We start from the raw sequence: 26,602 nt of genomic DNA, 5'->3' as shown, positions 1-26,602 counted from the left end.
GTACAGGAAATTCCAATGGAAGACGATTTCGATATATCCGTAGACAACGTTGAATTTTTTTCACAATATTTTTTTCACCATATTTATTTGAACCAGAATACACAGACCAAGTACTCAGGAGCGATCCGCTGCAGCAGCACGTCTTCAAGCCTCAGAGACAGAGATCTCTTCAAAATTGGTGGTGTTTTAGTAGCAAGTGTTGTGAGATGCCAACAGAAGTGGAGAGCATGTGTTGTCATGAATGGAACAACTATAAGACGACGAGGACATTGACAGTATCGCATCACACACACACCTACCTGACTGAAGATCCTTAGTTTTCTCCGCTGTTGAGACCCAGCGTTTTGCACATTGTGTTTAGTTTGCCACGTATAAACTGGAGGCGACGTCCAATGCCAGAGGGACCCAATGGCACGCTGTCAATAGAGTGAGTAATGTGTTGTGTTTTTATTATAATCGCAACGATTATAGGGTGCATTATAAACAAATTAATTAATTACAATTACTGCATTATATTTCATAAAGTGCAGATTGGTGGTGTAGCGTGTGGTAAACAATGAGTGATGTCCGTTCGTGAGAGATCACATCCGGGGCTTTCCACGCTTGCACAGACTAAAGCCAGAGCGCGCGCGCGCACGTCACATCGGGAAGCACTCATGCACTCAGATCAGTTGGACGTGGTTGTGTACAAGAGGTAAAAACGATATAAATACGGTTCGTTTTCTTACACAAACCGCTCGTTTCGTGTCTTAGGTCATCAATGTGTACTTGTGTACAATGGGGAATTGTTTAATTTTGAGTCCTCTATGCATGCTCTTTGAGGTGGTGACCATAGACATCCATTATGTGAGTCACAGACAAGAACGGTTGCACCTAAAAATATCAAAATGGGAAATACTGAGGAAACAGAAACCTACATCTTGGATGTCCTTGAGGTAAGCTAAAACATATAAAAATTTTATTTGAGAGTCAACTATCCCTTTAATGACATAATTTTAATATTTGGGTGAACTAAGCCTTTAACTTGAATTGAATCTGAAACATTCATTTAAATATAGTATCTAAATGAACTACTATTCAAAAAGTAGATTTTAAGATATTCTTCTTATTCTTCTCAATATTTTCCATTCTATTTCACTCTTAAACATGCCTAAATGTCGATTAAATGTTGGAGAGATATATATAAATAGACAGACACTATAGGCAACACTATGTCAAATAACAACATCTCTGATGCACTTCCTATGATATCGTTACAATAAAAACATTATTTCTTTAGTCCCCGGAATAAGGAAGTAGGTTTGATGTGAAACTCAGAACCACCGTGTGTTACCTATGTGTTTCAATCCAGCATCCTTTTTCTTCCAGCCAGCAGGAAGCATGAATCCACAGTATGTGGTCTCTTTGTGATGTGAGCTTACCTGCTGCCACGTCACACGCAATCAGATTTTCATTAGGCATGTATGCTTTAACTGCTGCTTTGACTTTGCCCATACCAAGCTCATTACCTCCATCCTTGATCCCTGCACACACACACACACACACACACACACACAATTAATCCTGTTCCAAAGGGCTGACAGATCTCATTAAGCCACTCCCTGGTGCCAAACGAACGTATCATCAATTAGGAACAAACTCGGCGATTCAAGCATTGTGTTCATTAAAGAGATAAGGACATTGACTACATCAGAGAAGGTTTGGGTAAAACCATCAAATCAAAAACTACTTCCATTGTATTACACAGTAACATTTTCTAGTGTATGTTAATCACAGTGGTTTGAAACACTGAAGCTCTGGCTGTGTTGCCTGTGATAGTGCTGGCGGTGGTGAAGAGTTTGTCTATGGTTGATTTTCACCCCTCTCACCCTCTCATGTTGTAGTATTTCCCATCAGTAGCCCGCCTGCTGTGCTCTATAGCCACCAAGTGGTCAAACCTTTTTAGTATAGATTTTTAAAACTTCAGTTCAACTACATTGCAAACAAGACATTGGCTGTGTTTGGAACTGAATACTAGCCTTCTTTCTGCTGTCCAGTATTTATAATGTGGCACAATGTGTACATTGTCTGAATGCATACAATTAATTAGTAATTTTGACTGTCAATCAACTTGCATTTCTAGTTGTGCAACGAATTAACTAAGTTATTTTTAACATCTTTTTCTTTGATTAAAGGGAATTATTCAGATTCAGTATACTGTAAATTAAGCTCAATCGGCAGCATTTGTGACAATGTTGAACTAATTTTCTTATCTATCATTATCTTTAAAGAAATGCAACAGTCTGTTACAGTGAGACACATACAATGAAAGTGAATGTAGCCTATTCAGGAACATTCAAATACTCACTATTTCAATAGCTTAGCGACAGGATCTAAACAATATCTTTGTTCAAATGATTTTAGAGTGACACAATCACTTAACCTTTCCTGTGTAATATAGTATCCGATTTAACAAATTTAGTTATAGTGGTAACATATAACGTAAATCTCTAAAACGACTGTAAAACTGACAAGAGCTTTACAGTTCAAATAATATATACAGTTTAGAAGAATAATTAATATAAGTGATTTTATAAAATGATAAGCTTCACATTTCTGCATTCCACAGCCTCACTGTAACCTCAAATTTCGCTTGTATTTGTTTATTCATTTATTTTTTGTAAAATGTGGGACAAGTCATTATGATTTTTTTTGTGGTAATATTTTGCCACAAATGCTATTGATTGAGCTTAAGATGAACTGCATTTGCAATATTCCTTTAACAATGCAGCAAGTGAGGGATAATGCACAGTCATTATCATAAAACAAACCACATCATCACCCTGAAATTAGTTATTTTATGATAATGACTAGCTGACTATTATATTACCACTCTTATTATAAGGCTAATCATCAAATAAATGGCCATGAAATTTGAGACAGAAGAGTGACAAGATACCAATGATCAGTTATACAGTATAACAGCCATCATACAAAAATATTTGTCTTCAGAATTCAGTTATTAAACATGAATTATGTACAGATGAAGTCATGAACTATAATACTGCTTAAAATATTAATTGTTTCATAATGTGCTCTGTTTAACATGCTACTTACATGGGAACTTAGAGCAGTAACGAGTCCTAATTGACATACTATGTATTTGTCTTTAAAGGAGTCATATGAGGTTGCTAAAAAAGAACATTATTTGGTGTAATTAAATGTGTTTATGCGGTTTAAGGTTAACAAAAACAATATTTTCCAAATAATATTGTTTCTCCACTATAACTATATAATATCTTATCTAGAACAACAATTAGAAACTTTTATAAAGATACATTTGGTCATTAACTTTTAAATGCATCATCATGCATACACATGAGGAGAGTTGATGGCATTAAAGACACATGACTGGAAGACCAACGGGCCTTTGCATTTCTCTCCAATATGATAGGAATAAAGTGTAATTGTGAAGGATGTTAACTGTGACAACATGATCGACAGGGCAGTTTAAATGGTGACGGGATGCACTTAACTAAGTGACAGAGTGGTCTGTTAAAGATGCAATTATGACAAAGTAGTATGTCCCAAAGCTCATCCATTATTCTGCTACATACTCAAATGTATGTTTTTTCTTAGGGTATACTGTGGGCAAATTGGGATGCTGCACAAGAGAAAGCAGTGGATGGAATTACACCTGGGCTTAGTGGGATCTCCATCACACCACAGGAAGTGAAGTGCTGAGTCAGGCCCATTACTCTGGAAACATATTACTGGAACTTGCAGTCTTTATTACGCCTGTTACAAATCAACACAAATCATAGCCAAACAAATTTAATAAATACAATAAAACAGTAATGTGTCGCTTTATCAAATCAGGTTAGCATAACCCAAGAATATCTCCAGAACAGCAAATCTGCAATAATGGAGGCACCTTTCTCCACAGCATCCTGCATGATGTGCTGATTCATCCCCAAAGCACGCCAATCCGTCACGATGACCAGCTCTTTCCAGAGTGCTTGAAGCATAGCTGCCATGGCGATGGCCCCCGGCGGGCCATCAGTCTCTTCAGGGGGGCTGTGCGTGTAGTGTGTGGGGAAACCAGTGGTGATGAGAACAGGAGGAATGGGAAAGCGAGAGACAGGCCTTTAGAAGCTCACAGGGCCTGGATGCCCCTTGAATCTGCACGCAAACCAAAGAGTTACTACTGTATGTGTCTTTAAATTCATGATGAAACGGAACTAGCAACAGATCCATACTTCTTGTTGGAAGGTCCAAGTATGACATTTTGTTAAAACATTACAGTAATATATATATATATATATATATATATATATATATATATATATATATATATATAAAACACAAAAAACAATTGCAATGTCAGACAGTGATGCCAAAAACTAATTCGTATACTTACTGTACAAAGTAGTGTAAACTACTAAGCAAAAATGGCTATGTTGTTGTGGACTTACACTGACACCTAGTGGTGTGGATGTAGCATTACACAAATATTTTGAGTTTGCAATGCCATTCTGGAAATGTAAGTTTCCAGAATATTATTTAAAACTACCTTTTATGGTATCTTGTAAATATTGGGTGACTAGTAAGATTTAAAATTATTTATTTTAAAAATGTTTTCATTGTATTTACTCAGTAACCCAGGCCATACAGATTTAAGACAAACGTTGGTATTATTAGAGAATCTATTTATGACATTATTATTTATATTATTTTTAATAAATATTAAAAAGAATAATATTATTTAATTCTTTTTACAGCTTATTTGTACTATATTTTTATGGTGTGATTTTAATGTTTTCTTACGGGAGATTGTGGGAGCTAACACCAGTCACGGATGCCCAGCAGCTCTGTAAAAGAATCAACGGTGTTTAAGAGATGTTTAAAGTGTTCATTTTTCCATCTCCAAGCCCCTACAATGTTAACAGTTTGAGTATGTTTAGATATGTTTTGATCCGACACACACAGTTAAGTATTACAGATGGGCTGAATCTCATTTGTTAGATAACAGCATTTCAACGCCATTTTTGTTATTGTTAACTAAAATCTGTATTTTTGGCCAGAACAAAGTTAAAATGCCTTAATGATGGATTTATTTCTCCCAAACACACAGCTCTTTGCTTCACAAGATAACTGACAGACTGTGTGGATTACTTGGGGATTATTTTGATGTTTCTAACAGCTGTTTGGACTCTCATTCTGATGGCACCCTACATTTCTCCAAAACTGTTGTGATGAGGAACAAACCCATCCATATCTTTGATGGCCTGAGGATGAGTTTACAACATTTTGGGTGAACTTTAATTGAAATAAAATTAAATACTAGATGAATAACTTTTTTTTTTTTTTTTTTTTTTAATTCAGTAAATTATCAAGGCAATCAAAAGCTTTTTTAAAGCATCAAGTTTTGGGGGGTTTAACAGATATATCAATAGGTGCTACTGAAAAGGAAGGAAATTATTAATTATGAATTTGAGGGGAAATGAAAAACTGATCTACTGAAAATCACATTAAGATCATTCAAAGTGCTATATGAATAGTGAGAAACTTTGAAATAAGAACATGCTAGTGTGCCCAATATGGATGGGATTTTAATTAAATCAATTCAATTATAAAAATGAAATCCAGATTAACAATTTAATTATTTTTATTATATTTTAATTATTTTATATATATATATATATATATATATATATATATATATATATATATATATATTTTTTTTTTTTTTTTTTTTTTTCACTGTAACAATGCATTGTCCCTGTCGAATTGAAAAATAAAATGCAGTTGGTTATTTGACATTTCATTTTCACTGCTATCTCGAGGAAAGACTGCCAGTATTAAAATGAAAAGGCAACAGTGAAAAAGAAAATGCAAAAAGCTTTTTATTTATGCTCGGGCAAAATTAGTGACGCAATTCAAATTAAAATGTAACGTTTAGTTTTTGTTTTATTGTTTCATTTATTCACATTTTTTTTTCATTTTCAAAGTCAACTTGTATGCAAACTATATGTTAATTAGCAGGCGGGGCTTATTGTTTAAAGTGACCTAGAGTGTCAAAGGGTGTAAGCTGAGAAAAAAATATGATTCTGAAAGTCATAGTAATGAGAAACATTCTCATATTAAAAGACTAAAAACTTCTTAAATGACTAAATATCTTCTTAAAGATGTTTTTATGTCTAGCCTATCCTTCAAATTAATGCACTTCAAATAGACAACTTTGTGAAATCGCATGCAAATATCGAAGTCTGTTAAAAATCGCTTCACCTGGAAAGATCGTGAAACACTTCTTATATTAACAAAACCCATGCATTTTATGAAGAGCTTATATAATCATGAAGAGGCAATAGCCCTTGTCGTATGAGCTTTGATATTGACAGACCATCCCTGGCTCAACATAGTCAACATAGCATCCATCATCCAGAGGGAAAGCCTCAGCTTAGATACTGCTCATCCCTTAGTACAGCCACCAAAGCAGACGAAAAGCTGGGCAGACCATCGAAAGATAGCCAGGCGGATGATATAGCTCCTTAAAGCCCTGACAGGGCAAATGGCGTTCTGAGCCTCAATGTCACGCAAGGTCAACGGCTCGGAAGACAAAGAGGGGAAAGAAATGACCTGCGCTCTAAAAGGGGTAGAAAGAGATATAGTCACGTAGCCTGGTCTCGGCCGGAGAGTAACACTGCAGTCCCCACCCAGGCCCAAAGTGAATAAAATCGTCATCCACCAAGAGTGCATGCAACTCTCCTATGAGCTTAGCCAAGCCAAGGCAAGGGTAAGGAGCAGAGCAGTTTTGAGGGAGAGCTCCCTCATCGCAGCTGATGCCAAGGGCTCAAACAGGGGTGAAGAGCTTTCAGAACAGTATTCAGGGTGTGAATACTCTTTTGTGAAAATACCTTATGTCAGATCCTGTGGCGAGAGGGCTGCAGCTCCATTCTCCACATTTGCTCCTGTACAGCAGCGGTAGGGGACTGCTGTTAGCTCGGCAAAACCCCTCAAAGACATCAGCTAGATCCTTCTGCAAAAACACCTTGTTAGCCTGTAGATATCCTGTCAGCAAACATACAGTAATATTCTCTATGAAATCCTGCAGTTGTTTCCATAGCACGCTTGCAGACTTAAACTAAATCCTGGTATGTAAAAAATGTCCGGAATGGACCTACCTTTCAGCTTTCAGTTTATGCTGTACAATTATATTTGACACTTACATCACTCATGTTTTATTTATTTGGAGTTGGTTCAAAATTGCACTGGATGCATTCCTTTAGGGATTTTGGAGAAAGTCATCTACATGCCAAAGTCTGAAAGTGAAAACTTATGAGGGAAGGTTCATTGTGTTATAATGCAGTAGTCACAAATATTTTATTTATTGTGAGGCTACGCACTATATGCAGAAATTTAGTTTTATAATTATTAAAATGATCAATATCTACTCATTTGTTTACAGAAAGTGAATACTGTAAATTCCGTCAATGCATTTGCTGACCAATATACTGCAATTAAAATAATTACTGTGCATTTACTATAGATACCATGGCATCTTATCATAATTTAACCCTTCATACCTGCTGCGATACCCTAGGGGTTCTTAATATTGTGATTCTGCAGCCGAATAATGCTCCGTAGAGCACTTGGAGACAGACCCTCTGACTACCACATGCTAAATCCTGTGTTTATGACAGCCTTACACTTTAAAGTCCAGTTGGTTAATGATTTTAAGCTGATGTAAACCACTGTTGTAAACATTAATACATGATGGTGCATAGTAACAAAACCAAATCATGTTCGTGTTTGCAGGACGAAAAAACTTTCTCGCACAATTCAAAAGCACCGCAGGAAACTGAACTGGAAATATAGAGAAACTGCAAATGTTGACTTTTTTTTCCCAAGGCCAAGAACAGCCATATGTTTGTGTGTGCATATTATATATATATATATATATATATATATATATATATATATATATATATATATAGAGAGAGAGAGAGAGAGAGAGAGAGAGAGATACATAAATGTCTGCATACATATGTACAGTATGCATGTATATAGAAATTTAGTAGTTACTCAATTATTACTTTTATTAGTCAAAATTATGTTTTTATGTTTGTATAATAGGCCTTACCTTTATTTATTTGCTCTTTTATGAATTGTTCTGCATTTAAAGTTGTATGGTTACAAAAGCCTATAATAGACCATGTTAATGGCAGGATCCGTCTGACAACTTACCCCACATGCAGTTACTGCTTTATACATGGGGGGGCGCTACAAACAATTTCACTGACCAAATGCAAGACAGTCACAAGAAACACATTTATAAACTGTGGAATTCAATTGTTTTCTTCATACAATACTCGTATGCTTTATACATTGTTTTTAATATTCTTTTTAGATTATTGCTTTACAGTAAAATGCATTGGCTGGATACATCCATTGCAAGACAATACATTCAAGTCACACACCAACATCTTAATTTGAAAATCATTAAATCTGTACCTTGCAGGTTTCCTATATGCCGGTCCACTCACAGTGAAGGAGGCCACTCGTGGAGCAGTTGCACATGTATCTGTGCATGTGTGTTTAATAAATCAAGATCCCGCATGAGAAGTTCTCATAGCCTAGTTTTGTGCATATCCATGCGTGACAGAGTCATTTGAAGCATTTTGAAGCCTCTTAAGAGGCACACAATGGAGAGTGCATATAAGCCTATTTATGTGAGAGTGCTTTACAACTGGCAACAAAGACATCTCGTCTGAAACATTAATCAAACTGCTCCGGAGGTCCTAAGTTTATAAAATACAATTAAATGGAAAAAAATACTCATCTTAGTTCAAATATAACGATAGCATTTACATCAAGCATGGCACAAATTATCTGCAACAAAGCCAACATTAAAGTATAGTGTGCTTACAATCGGGTTTCAAATAAAGTAGCCTATTATATATGAATGCCCTGGCAAAGAGATTTATCAAAACAACCAGGGAGAAATTAACAAAACTGGCACCAAATAATTAATTTAATGCTGAAAAAAAATAAAAAAATAATAGCTAGGCTATAAAATGTGGCAACCAGCAAAGGAAAAAGCTTTTGAAGCTCCCTCCAACAGTGTGCGTATGTCGCATCAATTTCATCTGATTAATGTAATCGTACAGATCACCACTGAGAAACAGCACAGAACAAAGAACGAAAGACAATCACCACACGACACCACCGTCATTCCGCACAGCACATCGTCACAATAAACTAAAGCAGACATTCTACAGAATGGCAATTTAAGCGCTGATTGAGATTACATGACAGAGTCTGCATGCATGTGTTACAGTGGTGGGCGACTTCAGCAGCTTTCACAAACATGGCTCATCTATGAAGATATAATCCCCGTGCTCAGCCCTCACTGACTGAGATTGCATATATCATCTACAGTCTTGGCCAAATGATTTAGCAGTGACATAAATTTTGTGTTTTGCAAAGTTTGCTGTTTCAGTATTTGTAGATTGTTTTTCCATGTGTCTATGGTATACTGAAAAACGATGATAAGCATATCACAAGGCTTTTATTGGCAAAAAAAATATGAGTCAATATTTACAGTGTTGACTCTAGTTCTTCATAACCTCTGCAGTTCGCGCTGGCATGCTGGATATTAGCTTCTGGGCCAAATCCTGACTGACAGCGATCCATTCTCTGATCCAAAATTTCAATGTAATGATCTTCGAGCCACTTCTGTATCACTCCTGCTTTGTGACATGGTGCTCCATCATGCTGGAAAATGCACGGATCATCACCCAATTGCTCATGGATCATTGGAAGAAGTCGCTCTTGCAGGACGTTTTGATACCATTCTTTATTCATGGCAGTGTTTTTGGGCAGAATAATGACAGAGCACACTCCCTTGGTTGAAGAGTAACCCTCCACATGGAAAGGTCTCAGGATCACTGCAGTCGAACCTCTCTCCTTGAACTTCTTTATGATCCAGTAAATGATTCTTTCAGGTGCAATATTATTTGTAGCAGTTTCCTTGCATGTGAGGCCATTTTGAGCCAAAGCCATGATGTCTGCGTGTTTTTCCTTGGAGGTAAACATTTCTAACAAGAACACAATGATTGGAAGCACTTCTTCCCTCGATCAGTCTGCGCTTACAATCTGTATGTAATCTATTTTAAATTGATTTCACCTGACTAGTACTCATTCACACTTGTGATGTGATTAGTCAATTAATGTTAGCTGGTCATTTTGTGTCAGGGTCAAAAAACTCTGATTTTTTGTTGTTGTTGTGAAAAGTTCATTTTTTTTAGCCATTGTTTAAAATGCATCTGATCACTCCACCCAATAATCTAGAAACAATCTGAATGAACACCACAACAGCTGAAGCAGCAAACTTTGCAAAACACAAAAAATGTATGTCACTGCCAAAACTTTTGGCCATGACTGTATAATGTGTACATCAAACACTGCAACACCAACATGTCTTTTGCACAGACAACAGCGACACCACCTCCTAGCACTTAACAACGACAAAGACACGTTCCTCTACACTCAACTTCACATCTCCTGAGCCCACTATAACAGCTGAGTGAATGGGGGTCCGGTAGCTGCCATTTATGGGTGAATCTCAGGAAACAAGTTTAGGTCATATTTTACCACAAAAATAAAAATACAAATAAATTATGATAAAAGAAAAGAAAATCTATGAGTACAATTATTATTATTATTATTATTATTATTTGTATTGTGATATCACAGTAAACGCATTTTCAACCTCCGACAACATTACTGTAATTTGCATTGCTGCAATGGAAAATAAAATAAAATCTCATTACCGTAACGCAAAAACGCCAAATAAAAATCACCACAATCCAAAATAAAAATCTCATTACAATAATATAATCCAAACATTTCCTTTACCGCATAACAAAAATCTCACTCCGATTACTGAAATGCAAAAAATAATTTAAAAAAATAATAATAATTACCATCTCTCACACACACACACACACACACAAATTAAATGACATCTAAATTATTTTTAACATTTATAAATCAGAGTAATATTAATACGGTAATTTATTTTAATTAATGCTAATATAAATATATATTTTATTACAGTATCAAGTCCACATGTATTACAGCAAAGAGAATCCAGGGTTGAAAATGGGCTTAACTTTCAAGAAAATAAATGCCGCAATGCAGACAAATCGTAAAAGGTTCTAAAACTTAATTTCTTTGCACATGGCATGAAATATGACCTGGCCACATTTTCTTGAGATTCATCCTTGTAGGGACATTGAAAGCTTTTGCCCTGTTTTAAAAATGGCTTCTTTTTGTGTCAAATCATGCAATACAGACACACGGTAATAAAGATCCAGAGAGGGAGGTTAGGGTGCATTGGAAATAAAGAAAAAGTGGCCGCTTTGGTCACAAATGTAAATTCACCCTCACCTCCCATCATCTGTAAGGAAGCACTGGTTCAGACAGGATCAGTCAGGTTATATTTACATATAAACAAACAAAAAAACGCATCGATTTGTAGCATGTTTGCAAAATGTAGGATCTTTGTTTGCGTTATCATCAGTATGTGTATGAAATATCAAAGCATCCACAGTTGTCAGTCTCATTGTCCGTACTGTAAAACAAGGAAAGAGCGGTCCTGAGGGTCGTCTGTTCTGGTCTGAATGAGAGGTAAGGAGCAGCTTTTGATGTGTGCTTTATGATTGGTTCATTCACTGGTTATTGCAGGTTTGGAATAATAAAGGGAAACCGAAATGTGTCTAATATTAGAGCTTCTGTTTGTGTGTGTCAGGAGCTGACCTCTCAGATGAGCACCTGCCTGAAGCTCTCAGCAGGAAATCTATCGTCCAGCTCATGAGGATTTCACAACCGCTCGCCCCCTGCCGCGTGATCCATACACAACTTTTTTCAACAGTTTTCTTCTGTGTAACAAGCTGTGAGAATCATTTTCTTGCCTGAAGGCAGTCGTTCCATGTCACTTTTATCTTTTTTTTGCGCCGCATCAAGGACATACTTTCATTTTTCCATACCGGAGGAAATAAATTAATAATGATATAGATGTTTTATGCCACATATAAAGTGCATTATGTTCATGCCATATGGTGTCTCAATGGAAGACAGAAATTAGAAAATGTAGATTGCTAATGCAGACAGGAATGAGCAGCATTGTTTGCCATTGCTATGTGTGTGCAGTTCGTGATGCAAAGTGTACAGTTCGAATCCTTCTGCTCTGAACAAGACATTTACGGGCTGCATTGTGATTGTCCAAGGTTCAGAAGTGGAAGAGTATCCAGTTATAAAGAGAGCTGCCAAGGAGAATTTCATTTCCTGGAATTGATGGAGAAAGTTGCGAGTCAACAGTCTTCAGGGAAATGCAGTGCTTCCATCTGAGACACAGTGGTGCGTATGTTCAGCGGGAGACAGTGGTTTTCTTCAACAGTAGCAACTCAATAAGGGTATTAAACAGAGGAAACAGCAGAATCATTGACGGTTTTGGTTGCAGGATTATCCCAGAGGTATTTCGGTTCAAAGCCCATGGGAATCTTCTAGCCTAGACACCCTCTTGGCACATGGGCAGGTTGACAAAAGTGAAGACATTGTATTCGATCAAGATGGAAAAGCAGAGGAAGATGGCATACAGAACAAGCACGTACATGCCCAGCTTAAAGTCTAACCTCCACTTGTTCACATGGATCCCCAGCACCTGAAGGTGGACAAATACAATGATTCGTAAACAGCCAGAGAAAACAATCTTCTACACACTGTATGGACACCTAAACATCATGCTGGAACAGAAAAGAGCTCTTCCTTATAGCATTACGTAGAGATGAAAAAAAAATGTAGTTTCCAGTTTATTATGATCTTATTTAAATATGGATTTTTTAAAACCTCAAGATCGATCTTACACTATATACTCGTTGGCTGTTTAAAAATGTATTTGTAAAGAGCTTCCAGTCCTGCTGCGTTCTACTCAGTCTACTCAATTGCATAGTTTGGACTAGAGGTCAACCAATAAGTAAGGGATAATGCACGGCTAGCTGTGCATTAAACTATTTTAATACACAACGTCGAGGCCAAGGACCCCCCCCCGACGCTGTTAATGACGTTTGCAGACCAATATTTAACTGTAAGGGTAAAAATGATGGTTATTTTTGTCAGTTATGGCTCATTAGATCTAGCATCCTGCCCACTTTAGATCAGATACAGAGATGAAATAGTGTGGTATATAACTAAAACTAAAAAGAGGGTGTCCACATATAATATATTTGACAATACATTGTATTTCTAAAGTGAATTGTCCTTAACATTGACTCACAGTTAAAGCCACTGAACCCAGCAGCAGAACAACGGAGTAAATCAGTCCTCTACTGTTGATTTTAACCTAAATAGGACACACAGACAAAAAAGGTAATTTTACCATCTTTTTGGAATTATGTATGCTTGTATGTTTGAGGAGTGACAAAGACAGATACCACAGAGCCGTAGTTGACAGCCATTGTCTGGATGCCCCAGGGAACGCCGAGTCCAACCAGGATATCAAAGACGTTACTGCCAATCGTGTTGGAGACAGCCATGTCCCCCAGGCCTGAGCACACAGACACAAAGCCAAAGCTGGAAAGTCAGCTCAACATGGATGAAAGATAAGTGAAGGTAGAAAAACCAAGAAAATTAAACAAAGGAGAGCTATACCTTGCCGTGCGACAATGAGACTCGCTATGCAGTCGGGAACACTGGTGCCCGCAGCCAGGAAAGTTATACCCATAATGACATCTGGGATTCCAAGTGTGTATCCAACAATTGTGACCTGCACACAGCAACCCACACGAAAGAGTGATGTAACATGCCTGCAAGAACAATGACCTAAAATATTCCAAAATTCAAACAAATACTGTCAAACCAAAGACTGTCCAAGGACCCCAAGGGGCTGCAAGGGGTGTAAGAAAACTTGAGGAAAAACTAAACCGATTTTTTTAAATTAACTACGACAGTCAAAGTTAAGATTTTAAATGTTGCATTAACACAATTCTTTAATAATTATTTAATAATTATTACATAAAAAAATACACATAGAAACTGAAACTCACCATCCACACCATGAAGTAGGAGAAGACGGCTATCCACAGCGTAGAGAGAAAGAAGGACAGCATGAAGCAGCGCTCCCACCGAGGCTTTGCACAGTTGGGTATGGTGAAGTACAGCAACACCAAAATGGGCCAGGAAATGAAAAACTTCACTTTATCCATAGCACCCCCTACAGTCACATGGTACAATAAGTCACCAATTAAGTCTTCAGCGAAAAAAAAAAAGCTTCTCTTTACAGCATTCATTTTACCATCCAATCCTTGTATTTATGGTGACTTAGAGGTTTACTGGGTGGGAAGTACAGCACATTACTCAGATGAAAGCAAAGCTCACAAAAAAACATGAGAAACGCCCCAATGCAATGCATAATAATAAGGCACTCTAAACAGGCAGTTAATAATAAAAATAGCTATAATCTCAACATAAGAGCTCCTTTATCATGTGATTTTCTCATAATAGTTTACTCTGAACAATGCATTGCACTCACACTCAAAGTGCCAAGCACATTCACACTCACAAAAAAATGGCTGAACTTATTACACGCACAACTGAAGACAAAAAACAGATTAACGCAATGTATGTTTTAAACTGGCTGAAAAAAATCATATCCTCCAACTGGATGGAATCAAAGTCTGAAGCAAAAAAAAAAAAAAAAAATCATGATCATACACTATGCAATTTTCTATGAAATCTGTCAACTCAAATCTGCAGACTGGCTCTGACCTTCTGAAACTAGCGCTGACTATCCAAAATGTAAATCGGGCCAAAAGTCGTGTAGTGCATTCCAGCCTGTATACTTAACTAAGGCTACATTTATATGCTCAGAAATACAGTAAACTCAGTAATATTGTCAAATATGATTACAATTTAATATAGCATTCTATTTGAATATTTTGAACATGTATTTTACTTTTGTGGTTCCTTTAGAAATCATTCAATAAGAAATGGTTCTCAAGAAACATTTCTTATTATCAATGTTGAAAACAGTTGTGCTGCTTAATATTTTCATGGAAACCATGCTAAATTTTTTCAGAAAGTTCAAGTTTTATTTGAAATGGGAATCTTTTTAAACAATGTCATTTTGATCGATTTATTGCATCCTATTGAGTCCAAACATTTGAACGGAGGTGTACAGACACACACACACAGATTTTTATATATAATTATTTCCATTTATTAATTATATTTAACCAATATTTAGATAACACTTTATATAAGGTTCAATTTGTTATTGAACAATAGCAGATTAATAAATGAACATCAAACTAAATCAATAGTTGTTCATTGCCTGCAGGATACATAATGTTAATTGTTACTTTTTTATTTTTTAAATTAAATTCCATGATTTTTCCCGATCTAGAAATCCCAATTTTAAGATACCCTGACATTTCCAGTTCACCTTGCTGGTTAGGACGCAGCAGAAGAACTATGTGAACAGGTACAGTATTCTATGATTTCAGATGTCCCAGAGTCACAACTAAAGTGTAAAAGTGTGAGACAGTGAAACCTCCTCACCAGGCAGGATGAAGGGAGATGACATCTCACTCTCCGGCTCCTCAGTGAGTTTGTCCTCCACTATGCTGCCATTTTCCATGGTGTCAGCTTTCTTATCAGCCACCAGCACCGCATCCACCCCATTGGCCATCTTCCCCAGCCGCTGCTGCTGCATGTATAAGGGAAACAGAGCAAAAACTGCTACATGATTCACTCTTGTCCATTTCTTCTCAAACCCATGCTTTTATTTAAGCTCATTTGAATTTGTCTCCACTAGTATAATGCTTAGGCATTAGAATTAACATGAGAATGAGTAAATAAAGACAGATTTGTTTTTAATTTATGGGTATATTTTCCCTTAAAATGTTATACTGACAAGACTCTCGACAAACTCTATACTTAACTAGGTGACATGTCTCTATTAAATTCCTCAGCAGTCTTTGTAGCAGAGGGTTTGAATTTCTAACACAATTCTTTGAACGCCAGCGTGTGGATATTTATAGAGACAGTTTAATCAGCCTCATAACCACAACTGGGCTACCTGACGTGAGAACTCCACAGTTAGCCGACAAAGACCGGCCCATAAGCACTTCTGAACTCCGGTTTATAATCCAGTCTCTGGGTTCCCAGTATATGCTCTATTATATACCATATATTGCAGACGTGGAATTATGAATGGATGAGCCGCATTTGAAGAGCTTGTTCAATAGCTGAGCACATCTGCACCTCTAATCTGTTGAATTCAGCGTTCACAACCCATTTAACTTTTGCATTGTGGCATTTTCCAAGAGAAAGATGGGGATTCGAATTTTATCCATCAGGAATTGAATGCATTGTAAAAAGTTCTCTAGATAGTTGGGTTGTGAAGGGAATGCGTTTTTGTCCATATAATGGAACTCAGCAGGGTTCAAAACGACACCAAACTCAATTGACTTTCAATGTAAAGACCAAAAAATCTGTATGTATTACTGTTCACTCAGCTGGTGTATTTTCTTACCTCATTGATGATAAGTCGGCTCGCCATGCGCAGACGTGTCTTGGGACCAAAGTGGTTGGTGATCATGACCCTGAGTCCGGCCTCGGGGAACCGATAATGTGGAGGGCTTGAATTTATCATCTCATCCACCATCACAACAGAGCCCCTAGTGTACTCTTTACTGGCCTTTACTGCAGACACGGAGGAAATATTTTTGTAAGTGCACCTATACATTGTACTCATGCTCAATACACACAGCATGAACAGTATTTGTTCATAAAACACACACAACATAACTGTCAAACCTGCCCAAAGAGACCAAAAATAAATAAATCCGCACAACAAATGCGCACAGAAACCAGCAGGACCATAAACACACACACACACACTCAAAAGAAAAAGGATGTCACAATTCTCAATCTAAAGTCCTGTTTGTCAGTGAGAGACTGATTCCTGCTGGGACCGACTGTAGGCCCACCTCTGAGTGCCTCAGGACACTGTCAGAAACCATCGACACATAGAAAACTGACAAGAAATTAAATCCCCAACCGTCCCGCGGATTACTGCTGGACACCACAGGACGAGCTCTTCTGCCAATACACTTATAACTGCATATAGACAAACACACTGACCAAAGATATTCCTGATATTAAAGGAAAATTCTTGGTTAAATGCAATTTGTAGGTACATTTTTTTAGTGCTAATGAATAGAAAAATGCTAAAAAAAAAAAATGCATTCAGACACGATGACAGATTTTTTAAATGAGTGTAAGGATGTATAACTGGTACTGGGAGTAAGACATGAACACACACACACACGTGCGCACACACACACACACACACACACAGAGCACTGCAGGATGAGACCGGAGACAGGGCAGATTTAGTAAGGCTAAACAGACAGGCTTCAGCGGTGGGGTGATGGAGACCACCACGCAGCACAACGGTTAGAGCCGCACTACAGGACACCACGCTCTGAAACAGAAAGCGCACTGCAGTTATTCAGCAAAGGAAGCAAAGTGTCAGCCTCTCATAAGAGATGTCAGATGGCTACGCTTTCAGTAAGTGCTGTTGGCATAGGTTTTACAAACAGCAGAAATATAGACAGTAGAGTTGAATTAATTGAAAGAGAACAAAATCGGACTTTGTTTCAAGCAGCAGAGGGTTAGTTGCTAGCCCATGAGGAAGCCTGTCTAGTTACCCATACCTGGTCTGAGTAATGGCCATGATGGATCATCCCATAACGAATCATATTCATTACCATGCTCCATCTCGCTCATGACCGAATTACCATTGGCGACTCCCTTGTCTTCCTTTCCTGAAAAGTAGTTCTGGATGCTAGTGTTAAACCTAAACAAAAATACACTGATTTAAACTAAATACAAAATTGTGAAATATTTCTCACGCAAAAAAGGTCAATTTGTCTACTGTTATAAAAAAAGGCAAGAAGGTTTCTGTTGGTCGACATGACAAATGACCAACTTGAACAAAATATTTTGCTCATCACACAAAATCCTATTGAAATGACTAGATTTTGCCACGACAATTTGCTAAACAGCGGTAACTGTAACCACAACTTAATTCAGCTCATTGAAGTAATATTTGGTTCTATGTTGTCATTTTACCGTAATTTCAGTAGTCATTATACTGTAGTGAAACCAGCAAAAATGTAATATTCAATTCTAAGGCTGCATGCTTATGACAAAAATAATAATTGCGATTATTAATAACGATTATCACAATTTACACGGAATGATGTTTAAACCATTATTTGATGCAACTGCATGCCATATCTTTATAGAAAAATTAGCAAGCTGAAAACATTAACTGAAAAACTTTTAGTGCTTTTCTATAATATTAAGCCTCAAATGTCAACTATACATCGGATTGGTTTCTTCTTTAAATGATAAAAAAGTGAAAATATTAATGGCATTACAATGTTATACTAAATCTAAAATTAAAATAATGGGAAAAACCCTTAAGATAACATGTACAAAGAAAAACAGGCATATTAACCATGCAGAATAACGTAAGTGGACCTTTTTTAATGATTAATTGCCGCTTTGTGGCATCCATAATTATGCAGCCTTATTAAATGCAGCCTTATTCAATTCTATTAATACCACACCAATAAGAATAATAAAAAAAAAATAATAATAATGCAAAAAATATACATTTTAAATACTTTAATAAAAGCCTCAATGGTTTCATTTTAAAGAATCAGATGTTTAAATAAATGAGTATGCAAAATGAATGTGGACTCACTTCATGATGATAATGTAGCCAACATACATGACAATCAGTATTAGACTCTCCCACCTGCAGAGACCGAGGAGGAGGAAGACAATCAGGTGTCTGCCTTCAACCAATCAGAATAAAGTATATACAGATGTACACTTACCACAAAATCTTTTCATCATAAATAAACTGGAAGAAAAAGATAAGAGTCTGTGTGAGTATTCAATGAGTGAATTTCAGTGCATGTCTTTACTACATGCTCGATCTATAGAGCTTATCAGTGACAACCAAGTACTTTTTCATGCATTTCCTTCACAGATATTAAAAAAAGGTGTTTAATAAAGATTTGAACCAAACCGATGAGCCTCAACATGAACAAACTTTGATTCAAAGATTTTCGTGTTGCTGTTGTTTTGAAAAGAGAGAGAGAGAGAGACAAAGATACAAGGATTTGTCTTTATATCTGTGTACTTAAGTCTATTATACGAGCACTGCAAATACTGCAATCAAATCTGAAACCAAAAACACAAAAAAGAGTGTTCTTGGTGGTTACTGGTCCATTTAGAAATACTTTACTCCATAATGGCAGCAACTTTTGCAAGTATTACTGACTTTTCTTCATAAAAGCTTCTAAACCATTGTTTAACAACCTCAAAGCTCATGGTACATCTGTCTTGATAGGTTGTTTTTATGTTACTGCTAATTATCAGTTCCTTTTAAGAGAATGTTAATGGAATTTTTACTTCTAGAACCTACTTTGTTTTGCCACTTGATTACCAGAGCTCATTAGATTAATGACACTTACTGCAATAAGGGCAACCACGGATAAAATGTAGTAGATTGAGTCTCTGAACACAGCAAACTTGGTGAGAAAAACAACCTAGAGAGAAAACAGAAGTCAACAAAATTAGTAACAAAAGGGTGTTAAATGTACTGCACCCTCAAGTTATGCCATTAGCCATGAACAAAAAATGTTTTATTTCTCAAAAGACAAAAATATCACAGCAATGAGCTTTTAAAGGGGTCATATGATGTTGCTAAAAATAACATTATTTTTGAGTATTTGGTTTAATTCAAAAAAACAAAACAAAAAAACATTATTTTTCCACATACTGTACAAAATTGTTTCTCCTCTATGCCCCGCCTTTCTGAAACTTAGACTTTTACAAAGCTCATCATTCTGAAAAAGCCTCAAAAAAGGTGTGCTCTGATTTTAAATGGAATATTTAAAAAAGAAACCACTGTTTGAAATGAGAGTAAAAGGAGGAAAAGCAAGCTTGAAGAGTAATTTCCACGTTGCAATTGCCAGATGAAAACATGGAAAGGTCAAAAGTGGCAGCAGCTTCAAAGCAGGCTAGCTGTAATATAGAGCACAGAGAGTTTCTCACCTGCCCCGCAAATATCCCACACACACCGATGATGCACAGGATGTTGAACACGGCTGAACCTACTATGGTACCCACCCCCACGTCTCCATGAGTTATGAACACACCTGCAAAACAAAGCAAGAGGGTTCTGATCCACAGCATCTGTTAACACATGACTAATGCACATACAAGCACCTGTATGTGTGGCTTACCAATTATAGAGGCAAACAGCTCGGGGGCGGAGCTTCCAGCTGCCATGAAGGTCGCTCCTGCTACATCTTCACTCATGTGCAGTTTCTGATGGATGGGATGAACATACAGAATCACACAAAGGATGTGCAGAGGCAATAATTAAAAGGTCTAAATAGATCCCGGAGATGTGCAAAACTGTAAGTGGATTATCCGTATGACTAGCAGCTCTTAAAAGAACAGTTCGCAATGATTTTCGTCATTTCTTTTTTATACTATAAACTGGAAAAGAGCAGCATGTAGATAACGGTTTTATATTTTAATATTTTTCAATAGTAATTTATCGCTGAGATGAAAAACTGATTTTTGAAAAAATCATTTTTTTTTATTTGCTACTCAAAACAGAAAAGTATTAATATCAGTTGAAAACAGTTTTTGTGTAAAACTATTTTTCAGGAATCTTTGATGAATAGATGGATTTTTTGTAGTGCTGGACAACAATTTTTTTTTTTTAATTAACACATGATTGTCTGGGATTAATCGCAATTAATCACATTATTATTTGCAAAACTAATAATGCATTCAAAAGTAGTATACTGTGCATTTTTTCAGTTAAAAGAACTGCTATATGAACAAAAGTGGAATATCATTTGGTTTTGCGAACACAAAACATAAATGAGGTGCTATTTAGAGCAGTATTCCTTTTACATACATCAGTGGTGCAATGTAACAAATAAAAAATACTTACAGTACTTAAGTATTTTTTGGGTGTATCTGTACTTTACTTGAGTTTTTATATTTCACACAACTTTTACTTTTACTCCACTACATTTCCTGATTAAAATGTATACTTTTACTCCGATACATTTCCCTTAAATATATTCGTTACTTACTACAAAATAGTCAGAAGAACACAGACTGCATTCAGCATCACGTTTTGGTGCAGAATATTCTATACCGCAAACGTTAAATATTTTGCATACTTTAGAAACTCCTGTGTTTAGTTGATCCTGATGAGCGCTCGTTGTAACGAATGTTAAAGAATGCGTAACACACGTCTCCCGAAAATCCTATAGAATTCATCCAATCCGATGATGACTTCAACACTCCTGAAGTGTTTTCCTCTTTTGTATCCCATAGGCATCAGACGTTTAGCACCCAACTCCCCCCCCCCTCCAAAAAAAAAAAAACTTGCTGACTCCAAACATTTCAATGTTTTTTTGGTCCTTAAAGGAGCTAAAACAGTAACAGTCACCATCACAAAGACAGTGCTTTGATAAATGAAACACAGCATCATGCTAAAACCTGAGAAATGGCATCTCTAATTTAATCCCCTTAAAAGCACTGCCTTTTTTTTAATATTAAGTTTAAATAAAATAAAAAATAACTTAAACAAACCACCCTTACCTATACCTAATAGTGTTGAATATTAGTATTACATGATCCAGTACCCAGCATTACAGGAAGGTGTTGGAAACTCTGGGTTTAGACGGACAGGTTGAAGTGATTCTGGGAACTGTTCATGAGCATTTATTCTCACCTCACAGATCTTCTCTAGAGTGGTCACAAAGTAGTCATCACAGACAATAGCAAGGGCCAGAAACATATATAGAGCCTGAAATGGAAGAAAGACAAGAAAGAAATGCACCATAATGGGCTTGATGTGCAGAAATAATAAGTTGCATGTCTAAATGGTCTTCAGTTCTTTAAGCAGTTGTTGACAGGGTGGTTTCAGCACTGTGAACCTAATGGCGAACTCATAAATGATGACGAGAACTGACAAACTATTTATAATTGCAATAAAATTCTCAGACAAGCACCATTTATCATGGATGGCAAGGTCAACTAGTGAGCAAGGCTACATGTTGATTGACGTGCACAGAATTGAAGTTCTCCTACCCCAAATATGTGTAGCAGTACAGCTCCTTGCGCACGCTGTCTGTTGGTGAATATATCCTCAGGGAACTCGTGGATGGCTGCATTGAAAATGAGAAATAAAAAGTCACTTTGGCGCAAGTTGTCACTTTCCATAAAAATTATCCAGATAAAAAAGGTGGTACACTCCATAAAACCAGATCCACATGAGATTCCAAAGAACGACTGGAATGTGTTGGCAACAAAATATAAATCATGCCCTAGGGACAAGCGACTTCATCATAATGCAGGAAAAATGCTTTCTATATGTAGTACACATGATCAAACCAGTGCATGGGATGGCACTTATTATTATTTCACACTCTGACATTCATCACAGCCAAGTATACACTCAATTTAGTTATAGGAAAGGAGATTTTCTTTTGTTCATATTTCAAAGTTAAAATAAATTGTTCTTATATGGTCTTTTATGCTTTTTAGGGTCATCTGCACTATAACACAAGTGTACTTAAACTGTAAATGTCTCACCTTAACTGTGATTTTTTTGTATTTGACAAAAAGTGAAGTGATGAGTCCTAAATCCTTTTCTGTGATGACTGATATTATGCCAAAAATGCTATTGACAGAGCTTCATATGGAACCCAGAACATTCCTTTAAAACTGGGTTATCCAAAGGCCTTCTGTTAGTGCAATCTCACTAAACGTCAAAACCCCAACCAACACATGGCGGGGTAGGTCACACGCCAGTACATTCTGTCACGGCAGCCCTGTTTGTGACCTGGGCAGCCCTGTAGGTCAAATAATCCCCAATGACACAAGATGCTGCCTCTCAGTGCCACACTAATGAAGCGTACAATATAAATCAACATCATGGCATAATCTATACAGTCACCATCCACTCTAAAGCTAATGAGGATTTCTGACACTTTCAGGTGGAGACTTGCCCACCCCCAAGTCTTAATATTCCAAGCCCTAAATATGGCCCGGTACCCTCCTTTAAATGTAAAACTTACTTTTCTGCTTCTATTACTGTCCTTTAGAGCAAATCCTGCTAACGGAAGCATCTGCTGTGTAAAAGCATCAAAAACTGCTTAATCTTCTTCTGCAGACTCATTTCTGTCTGAAAAGTTCATTAAAACTCATGACACTAATAGCTTTTCGCAATAAGAAGCGATCTGTTTTAAATGACAGCAATTGTGCCGTGATGTTTTATCATCACAACCACCAGCATAATTTCCATGGCTGTTATCTGAAGTGTTGAGAAAAACGAAGAATTGCTAAAGGTCTTAACCATCAAGCGGAAGAGAGCTGCTGGTGCCCCGATCACATTTCCCTTCCCACAGCTCGCCCCTCCCATAACACATGAGAAGGAGGAGAGGACAGCCTCAAGGTCATCTCCTGAGAGAAGCCACAGAGCACAAGCAGACATACTGAGTGTCATCCACAGAATACCACACACCCAGAAACAAAATACACATTCACGGACTAGTGTCAAAGAATCCACATATAAGAACCAAACTGCTTGGTACTACTGATAAGGTTAATTTCACTGGGGCAGATGGGAAAAAGGTGGTCAGAATCAAAGGGTCTATTCTCTTTCATAAACATGGCTCAGGTCCCGCTTTCCTTCAATGCAAGCCTAGATAATTTAGCCAATATACGATTTAATCCACCAAATATCCTTAAAAAAATTAAAGGACACCTTTCCTCAATAAGCTACATGATTTCAAGTATCATAAAATGGGTGGGACAAAACAGATGACAATTTGAAAAGGTTTTAACAATTTTTATTTATTTATTTATTTCAGACAATGAAACAGACAACTAAAGTAAATGGGGTCCAAAATACAGTTTTCTATTATTTTTATTCATTGGAATGACATATGGTTGAGTAAATGATAACAGAATTTTAAGGGATACTCTCTCTCTCATTCATATCAAAACATTTTAATTATTTCTTTTTTTTTAACATTCTATTATAATTTTTGTCCATTCATTTACATTCACTGAGCAGACACCTTCATCCAAAGCAGTTTACACTGCTTTCATATATATATTTTTTCAGTTTATGTATTCCTTGGGAATCTGACCTTGACTTTGGGGTTGCTAGAGCCATACTATATTCATTAAAAGTCCATGCAACCCAAAGTTTCATTCATCGAAAACTAAATAAGATGAACAAGTCTTTTGAAGAGGCAAAGTAATTTTACGTGATAAACAGATTTAATTTAGACTTTCATTTATATATATAAACATTAATCAGCATATATACAGAAAGCTCATCAAATACCATACACATGGAAATGCAGACACGTGAGAATGCTAGACACGTGAGAACATATTCGATTTATGAAAAACATGTATAAAACATGAGTAAATGTGATTACGTTTTAGCCGATATGCATGATGAAAGAATTTTCCAGAAGCGCTGCTTCTGGAGGACAGGACATCATGTGGTATTCAGCAGGACCTACTGTTTGTTGACATTGGACGTTGTTTTTCTCCAGGTTGATGCACTTGTTCGAAGCATCGCAGTCTCTTGCAGGTAAATCCATTAAAGTCCTTAGTAGCTCCGGCACACTCCATCAATTATTAATGATTGTACCATTAAAAACAAACTCTCTCTGCCTCTGTGGGCATCATGACAGTATTTTCAGGTGAAGGCTTTGTCGTTGTCTGCAAACAAATCATGAACAACATACAAACCAAGCATGTATGTACTTTGGGTTTGTATCTGCTGTATGAACAGCGTATAATCTGGGCTTCTGTGGAGAAGCACCTCAGGTAGAGTGAGAGAGTATAAGATTTGTTGTGTCTTGTCATCTTATGACCTTATCCATCAGAGTCTGTTCTGATATGAACACACGTGGCAGGATCAGTGCCTCACAGTTGAATATACTAAGCTGAGCTAGAAAAAAACAAAGTGGGATGTGTACGGAATAGCATAATATATTGGTTTAAATCTTACTTCCCTATGGTTTTAACTATATAATACACTGCATTATCGAGTGTCAATGAGCAATAAATGTTTGTACCTTTTGTCACAGTTGTCTCTCATCTGTCCCCAGCAAGAAAAATATAGCCACATGTAAATTGCTTGTCACAGAAAAGAAAGTCAAAGGGTATTAAGATATTATCAAACAGCCTTTTGGATTTACTATGGTGTCTATAAAACACCACAAAATATAAGAGTTTAGGCCTGTTTACACATGTGAATCATCCAGTATTAAGAACCAAGGGTTGTCAAATTCTGAATGGGGTTATTTTAATAATTTCAGCTATTTCTTCTTGTGGACTAAATGTAGACATTTAATTTAAAACATATTACTATGGACAGTAATAAAAAAATAATAACATGCATTTTGTATGATCCCTCTTATTTTGTTAAAACCTCTTAACCTGCAGCCCGACGCCAGCGTCCTGAACTCCCCTTGTTTGCACATGTCAATGATTACGAATAGATTAAATGAAACGGGACAAATTTAATCTTGACGAGTGGGGCGGGGCTGAGAGTGAGGCCGGTGGAGTGATCGGAAATGAGTGACACCTCCTCGACCCACCGGCCTCGAGTCCCACGGAGGAGATCGGAAGGATACAATAGAGGAGCGACGACAGTGAATGACGAGAGAGGACCAGGCCTGGGCTTTATTTTGTGTTTGGTTTTTGTTTGTGCGCGACAATTGCCCACGAGGGCTGTCGTGCTGTTTGTGGTTATTTTGGTTATTAAAGTTCATTTGAATGTCTGCTGGTTCCCGTCTCCTTCTTCCCAATGATTGTGAAGTTTTTATATTGTTACACTATATCATTATAAAGATCTAAACCTCAAGCATTGACGACAGATCGCTGTTTTTCAATGGAAAGCTTATAAAGAATTTACTTGCTAGATTTGTGTAAGCACATCAAAACATAAAGAATGAAAACGCATTACATACCAGATTCATTGTAATAGCGAGTCATAAACACATCCACAGCTGTAAATCCCAGATCAGTTAAAAAGGTAAGGGTCCACTGAATGACATCTCATGGAGCATGTTTAGTCCAACGAAGCAATAACGTTGTAATATGGATGAAAATTCCATAAACGGTATGGTTTTGCAGCGTACAGTGTCACAAACAGAAAGAGAAAAAAGTGAAAGATAGGCGGAATTTTGGCGCTCCCTCATGACGTGCTCTGATGCACCTGTCAGCTAATGGAGGCGGAACTTAGCGATCGCTTTTTTCTTTGTTAGTTATATTTTTCAACAGTTTTCATATGTGTGAGTGTGTTTTATGTTGAATGTGAATGTATCTGCATGATTACCATCTGTTTGAGTGCAAACAATCTCATTATTACTGTGTAATCACAGCTATCTATGTGAACGCCATCTATACGAATGGA

At 36.9% G+C, this 26,602-nt stretch overlaps 1 protein-coding gene and 1 pseudogene across 3 annotated transcripts in view; both read right to left on the bottom strand.

Annotated features, from left to right (window-relative positions):
• Positions 1 to 1,329: 1,329 nt before the first annotated feature.
• On the bottom strand, positions 1,330 to 4,266 carry LOC113060282 (D-glutamate cyclase, mitochondrial-like; annotated as a pseudogene).
• Positions 4,267 to 11,413: 7,147 nt separating this feature from the next.
• Positions 11,414 to 26,602, bottom strand: part of LOC113060465 (sodium/potassium/calcium exchanger 4-like) — a 51,048-nt gene continuing 35,859 nt past the window's right edge. The window contains exons 3-17 of one of the 3 annotated variants that reach the window (XM_026229392.1): positions 22,249 to 22,325; positions 21,890 to 21,964; positions 20,373 to 20,457; positions 20,182 to 20,285; positions 19,599 to 19,673; positions 18,957 to 18,982; positions 18,821 to 18,874; positions 17,763 to 17,905; positions 16,577 to 16,746; positions 15,601 to 15,748; positions 14,088 to 14,254; positions 13,693 to 13,807; positions 13,476 to 13,588; positions 13,319 to 13,384; positions 11,414 to 12,706 (exon numbers count right to left, since the gene is read on the bottom strand). In XM_026229392.1, coding sequence (XP_026085177.1) covers positions 12,554 to 12,706; positions 13,319 to 13,384; positions 13,476 to 13,588; positions 13,693 to 13,807; positions 14,088 to 14,254; positions 15,601 to 15,748; positions 16,577 to 16,746; positions 17,763 to 17,905; positions 18,821 to 18,874; positions 18,957 to 18,982; positions 19,599 to 19,673; positions 20,182 to 20,285; positions 20,373 to 20,457; positions 21,890 to 21,964; positions 22,249 to 22,325 — 1,571 coding nt within the window. In that variant the 3' untranslated portion in view covers positions 11,414 to 12,553. The remainder of the gene's footprint in view (positions 12,707 to 13,318; positions 13,385 to 13,475; positions 13,589 to 13,692; positions 13,808 to 14,087; positions 14,255 to 15,600; positions 15,749 to 16,576; positions 16,747 to 17,762; positions 17,906 to 18,820; positions 18,875 to 18,956; positions 18,983 to 19,598; positions 19,674 to 20,181; positions 20,286 to 20,372; positions 20,458 to 21,889; positions 21,965 to 22,248; positions 22,326 to 26,602) is intronic. The other 2 variants (XM_026229393.1, XM_026229394.1) reach the window with 2 other exon arrangements.

The sequence above is a fragment of the Carassius auratus genome, chromosome 42, assembly GCF_003368295.1.
Source record: "Carassius auratus strain Wakin chromosome 42, ASM336829v1, whole genome shotgun sequence".
NCBI lineage: Eukaryota > Metazoa > Chordata > Actinopteri > Cypriniformes > Cyprinidae > Carassius > Carassius auratus.
The sequence above is the reverse complement of the archived record's forward strand: the minus strand, read 5'-3'. Positions and strand labels throughout refer to the sequence as shown.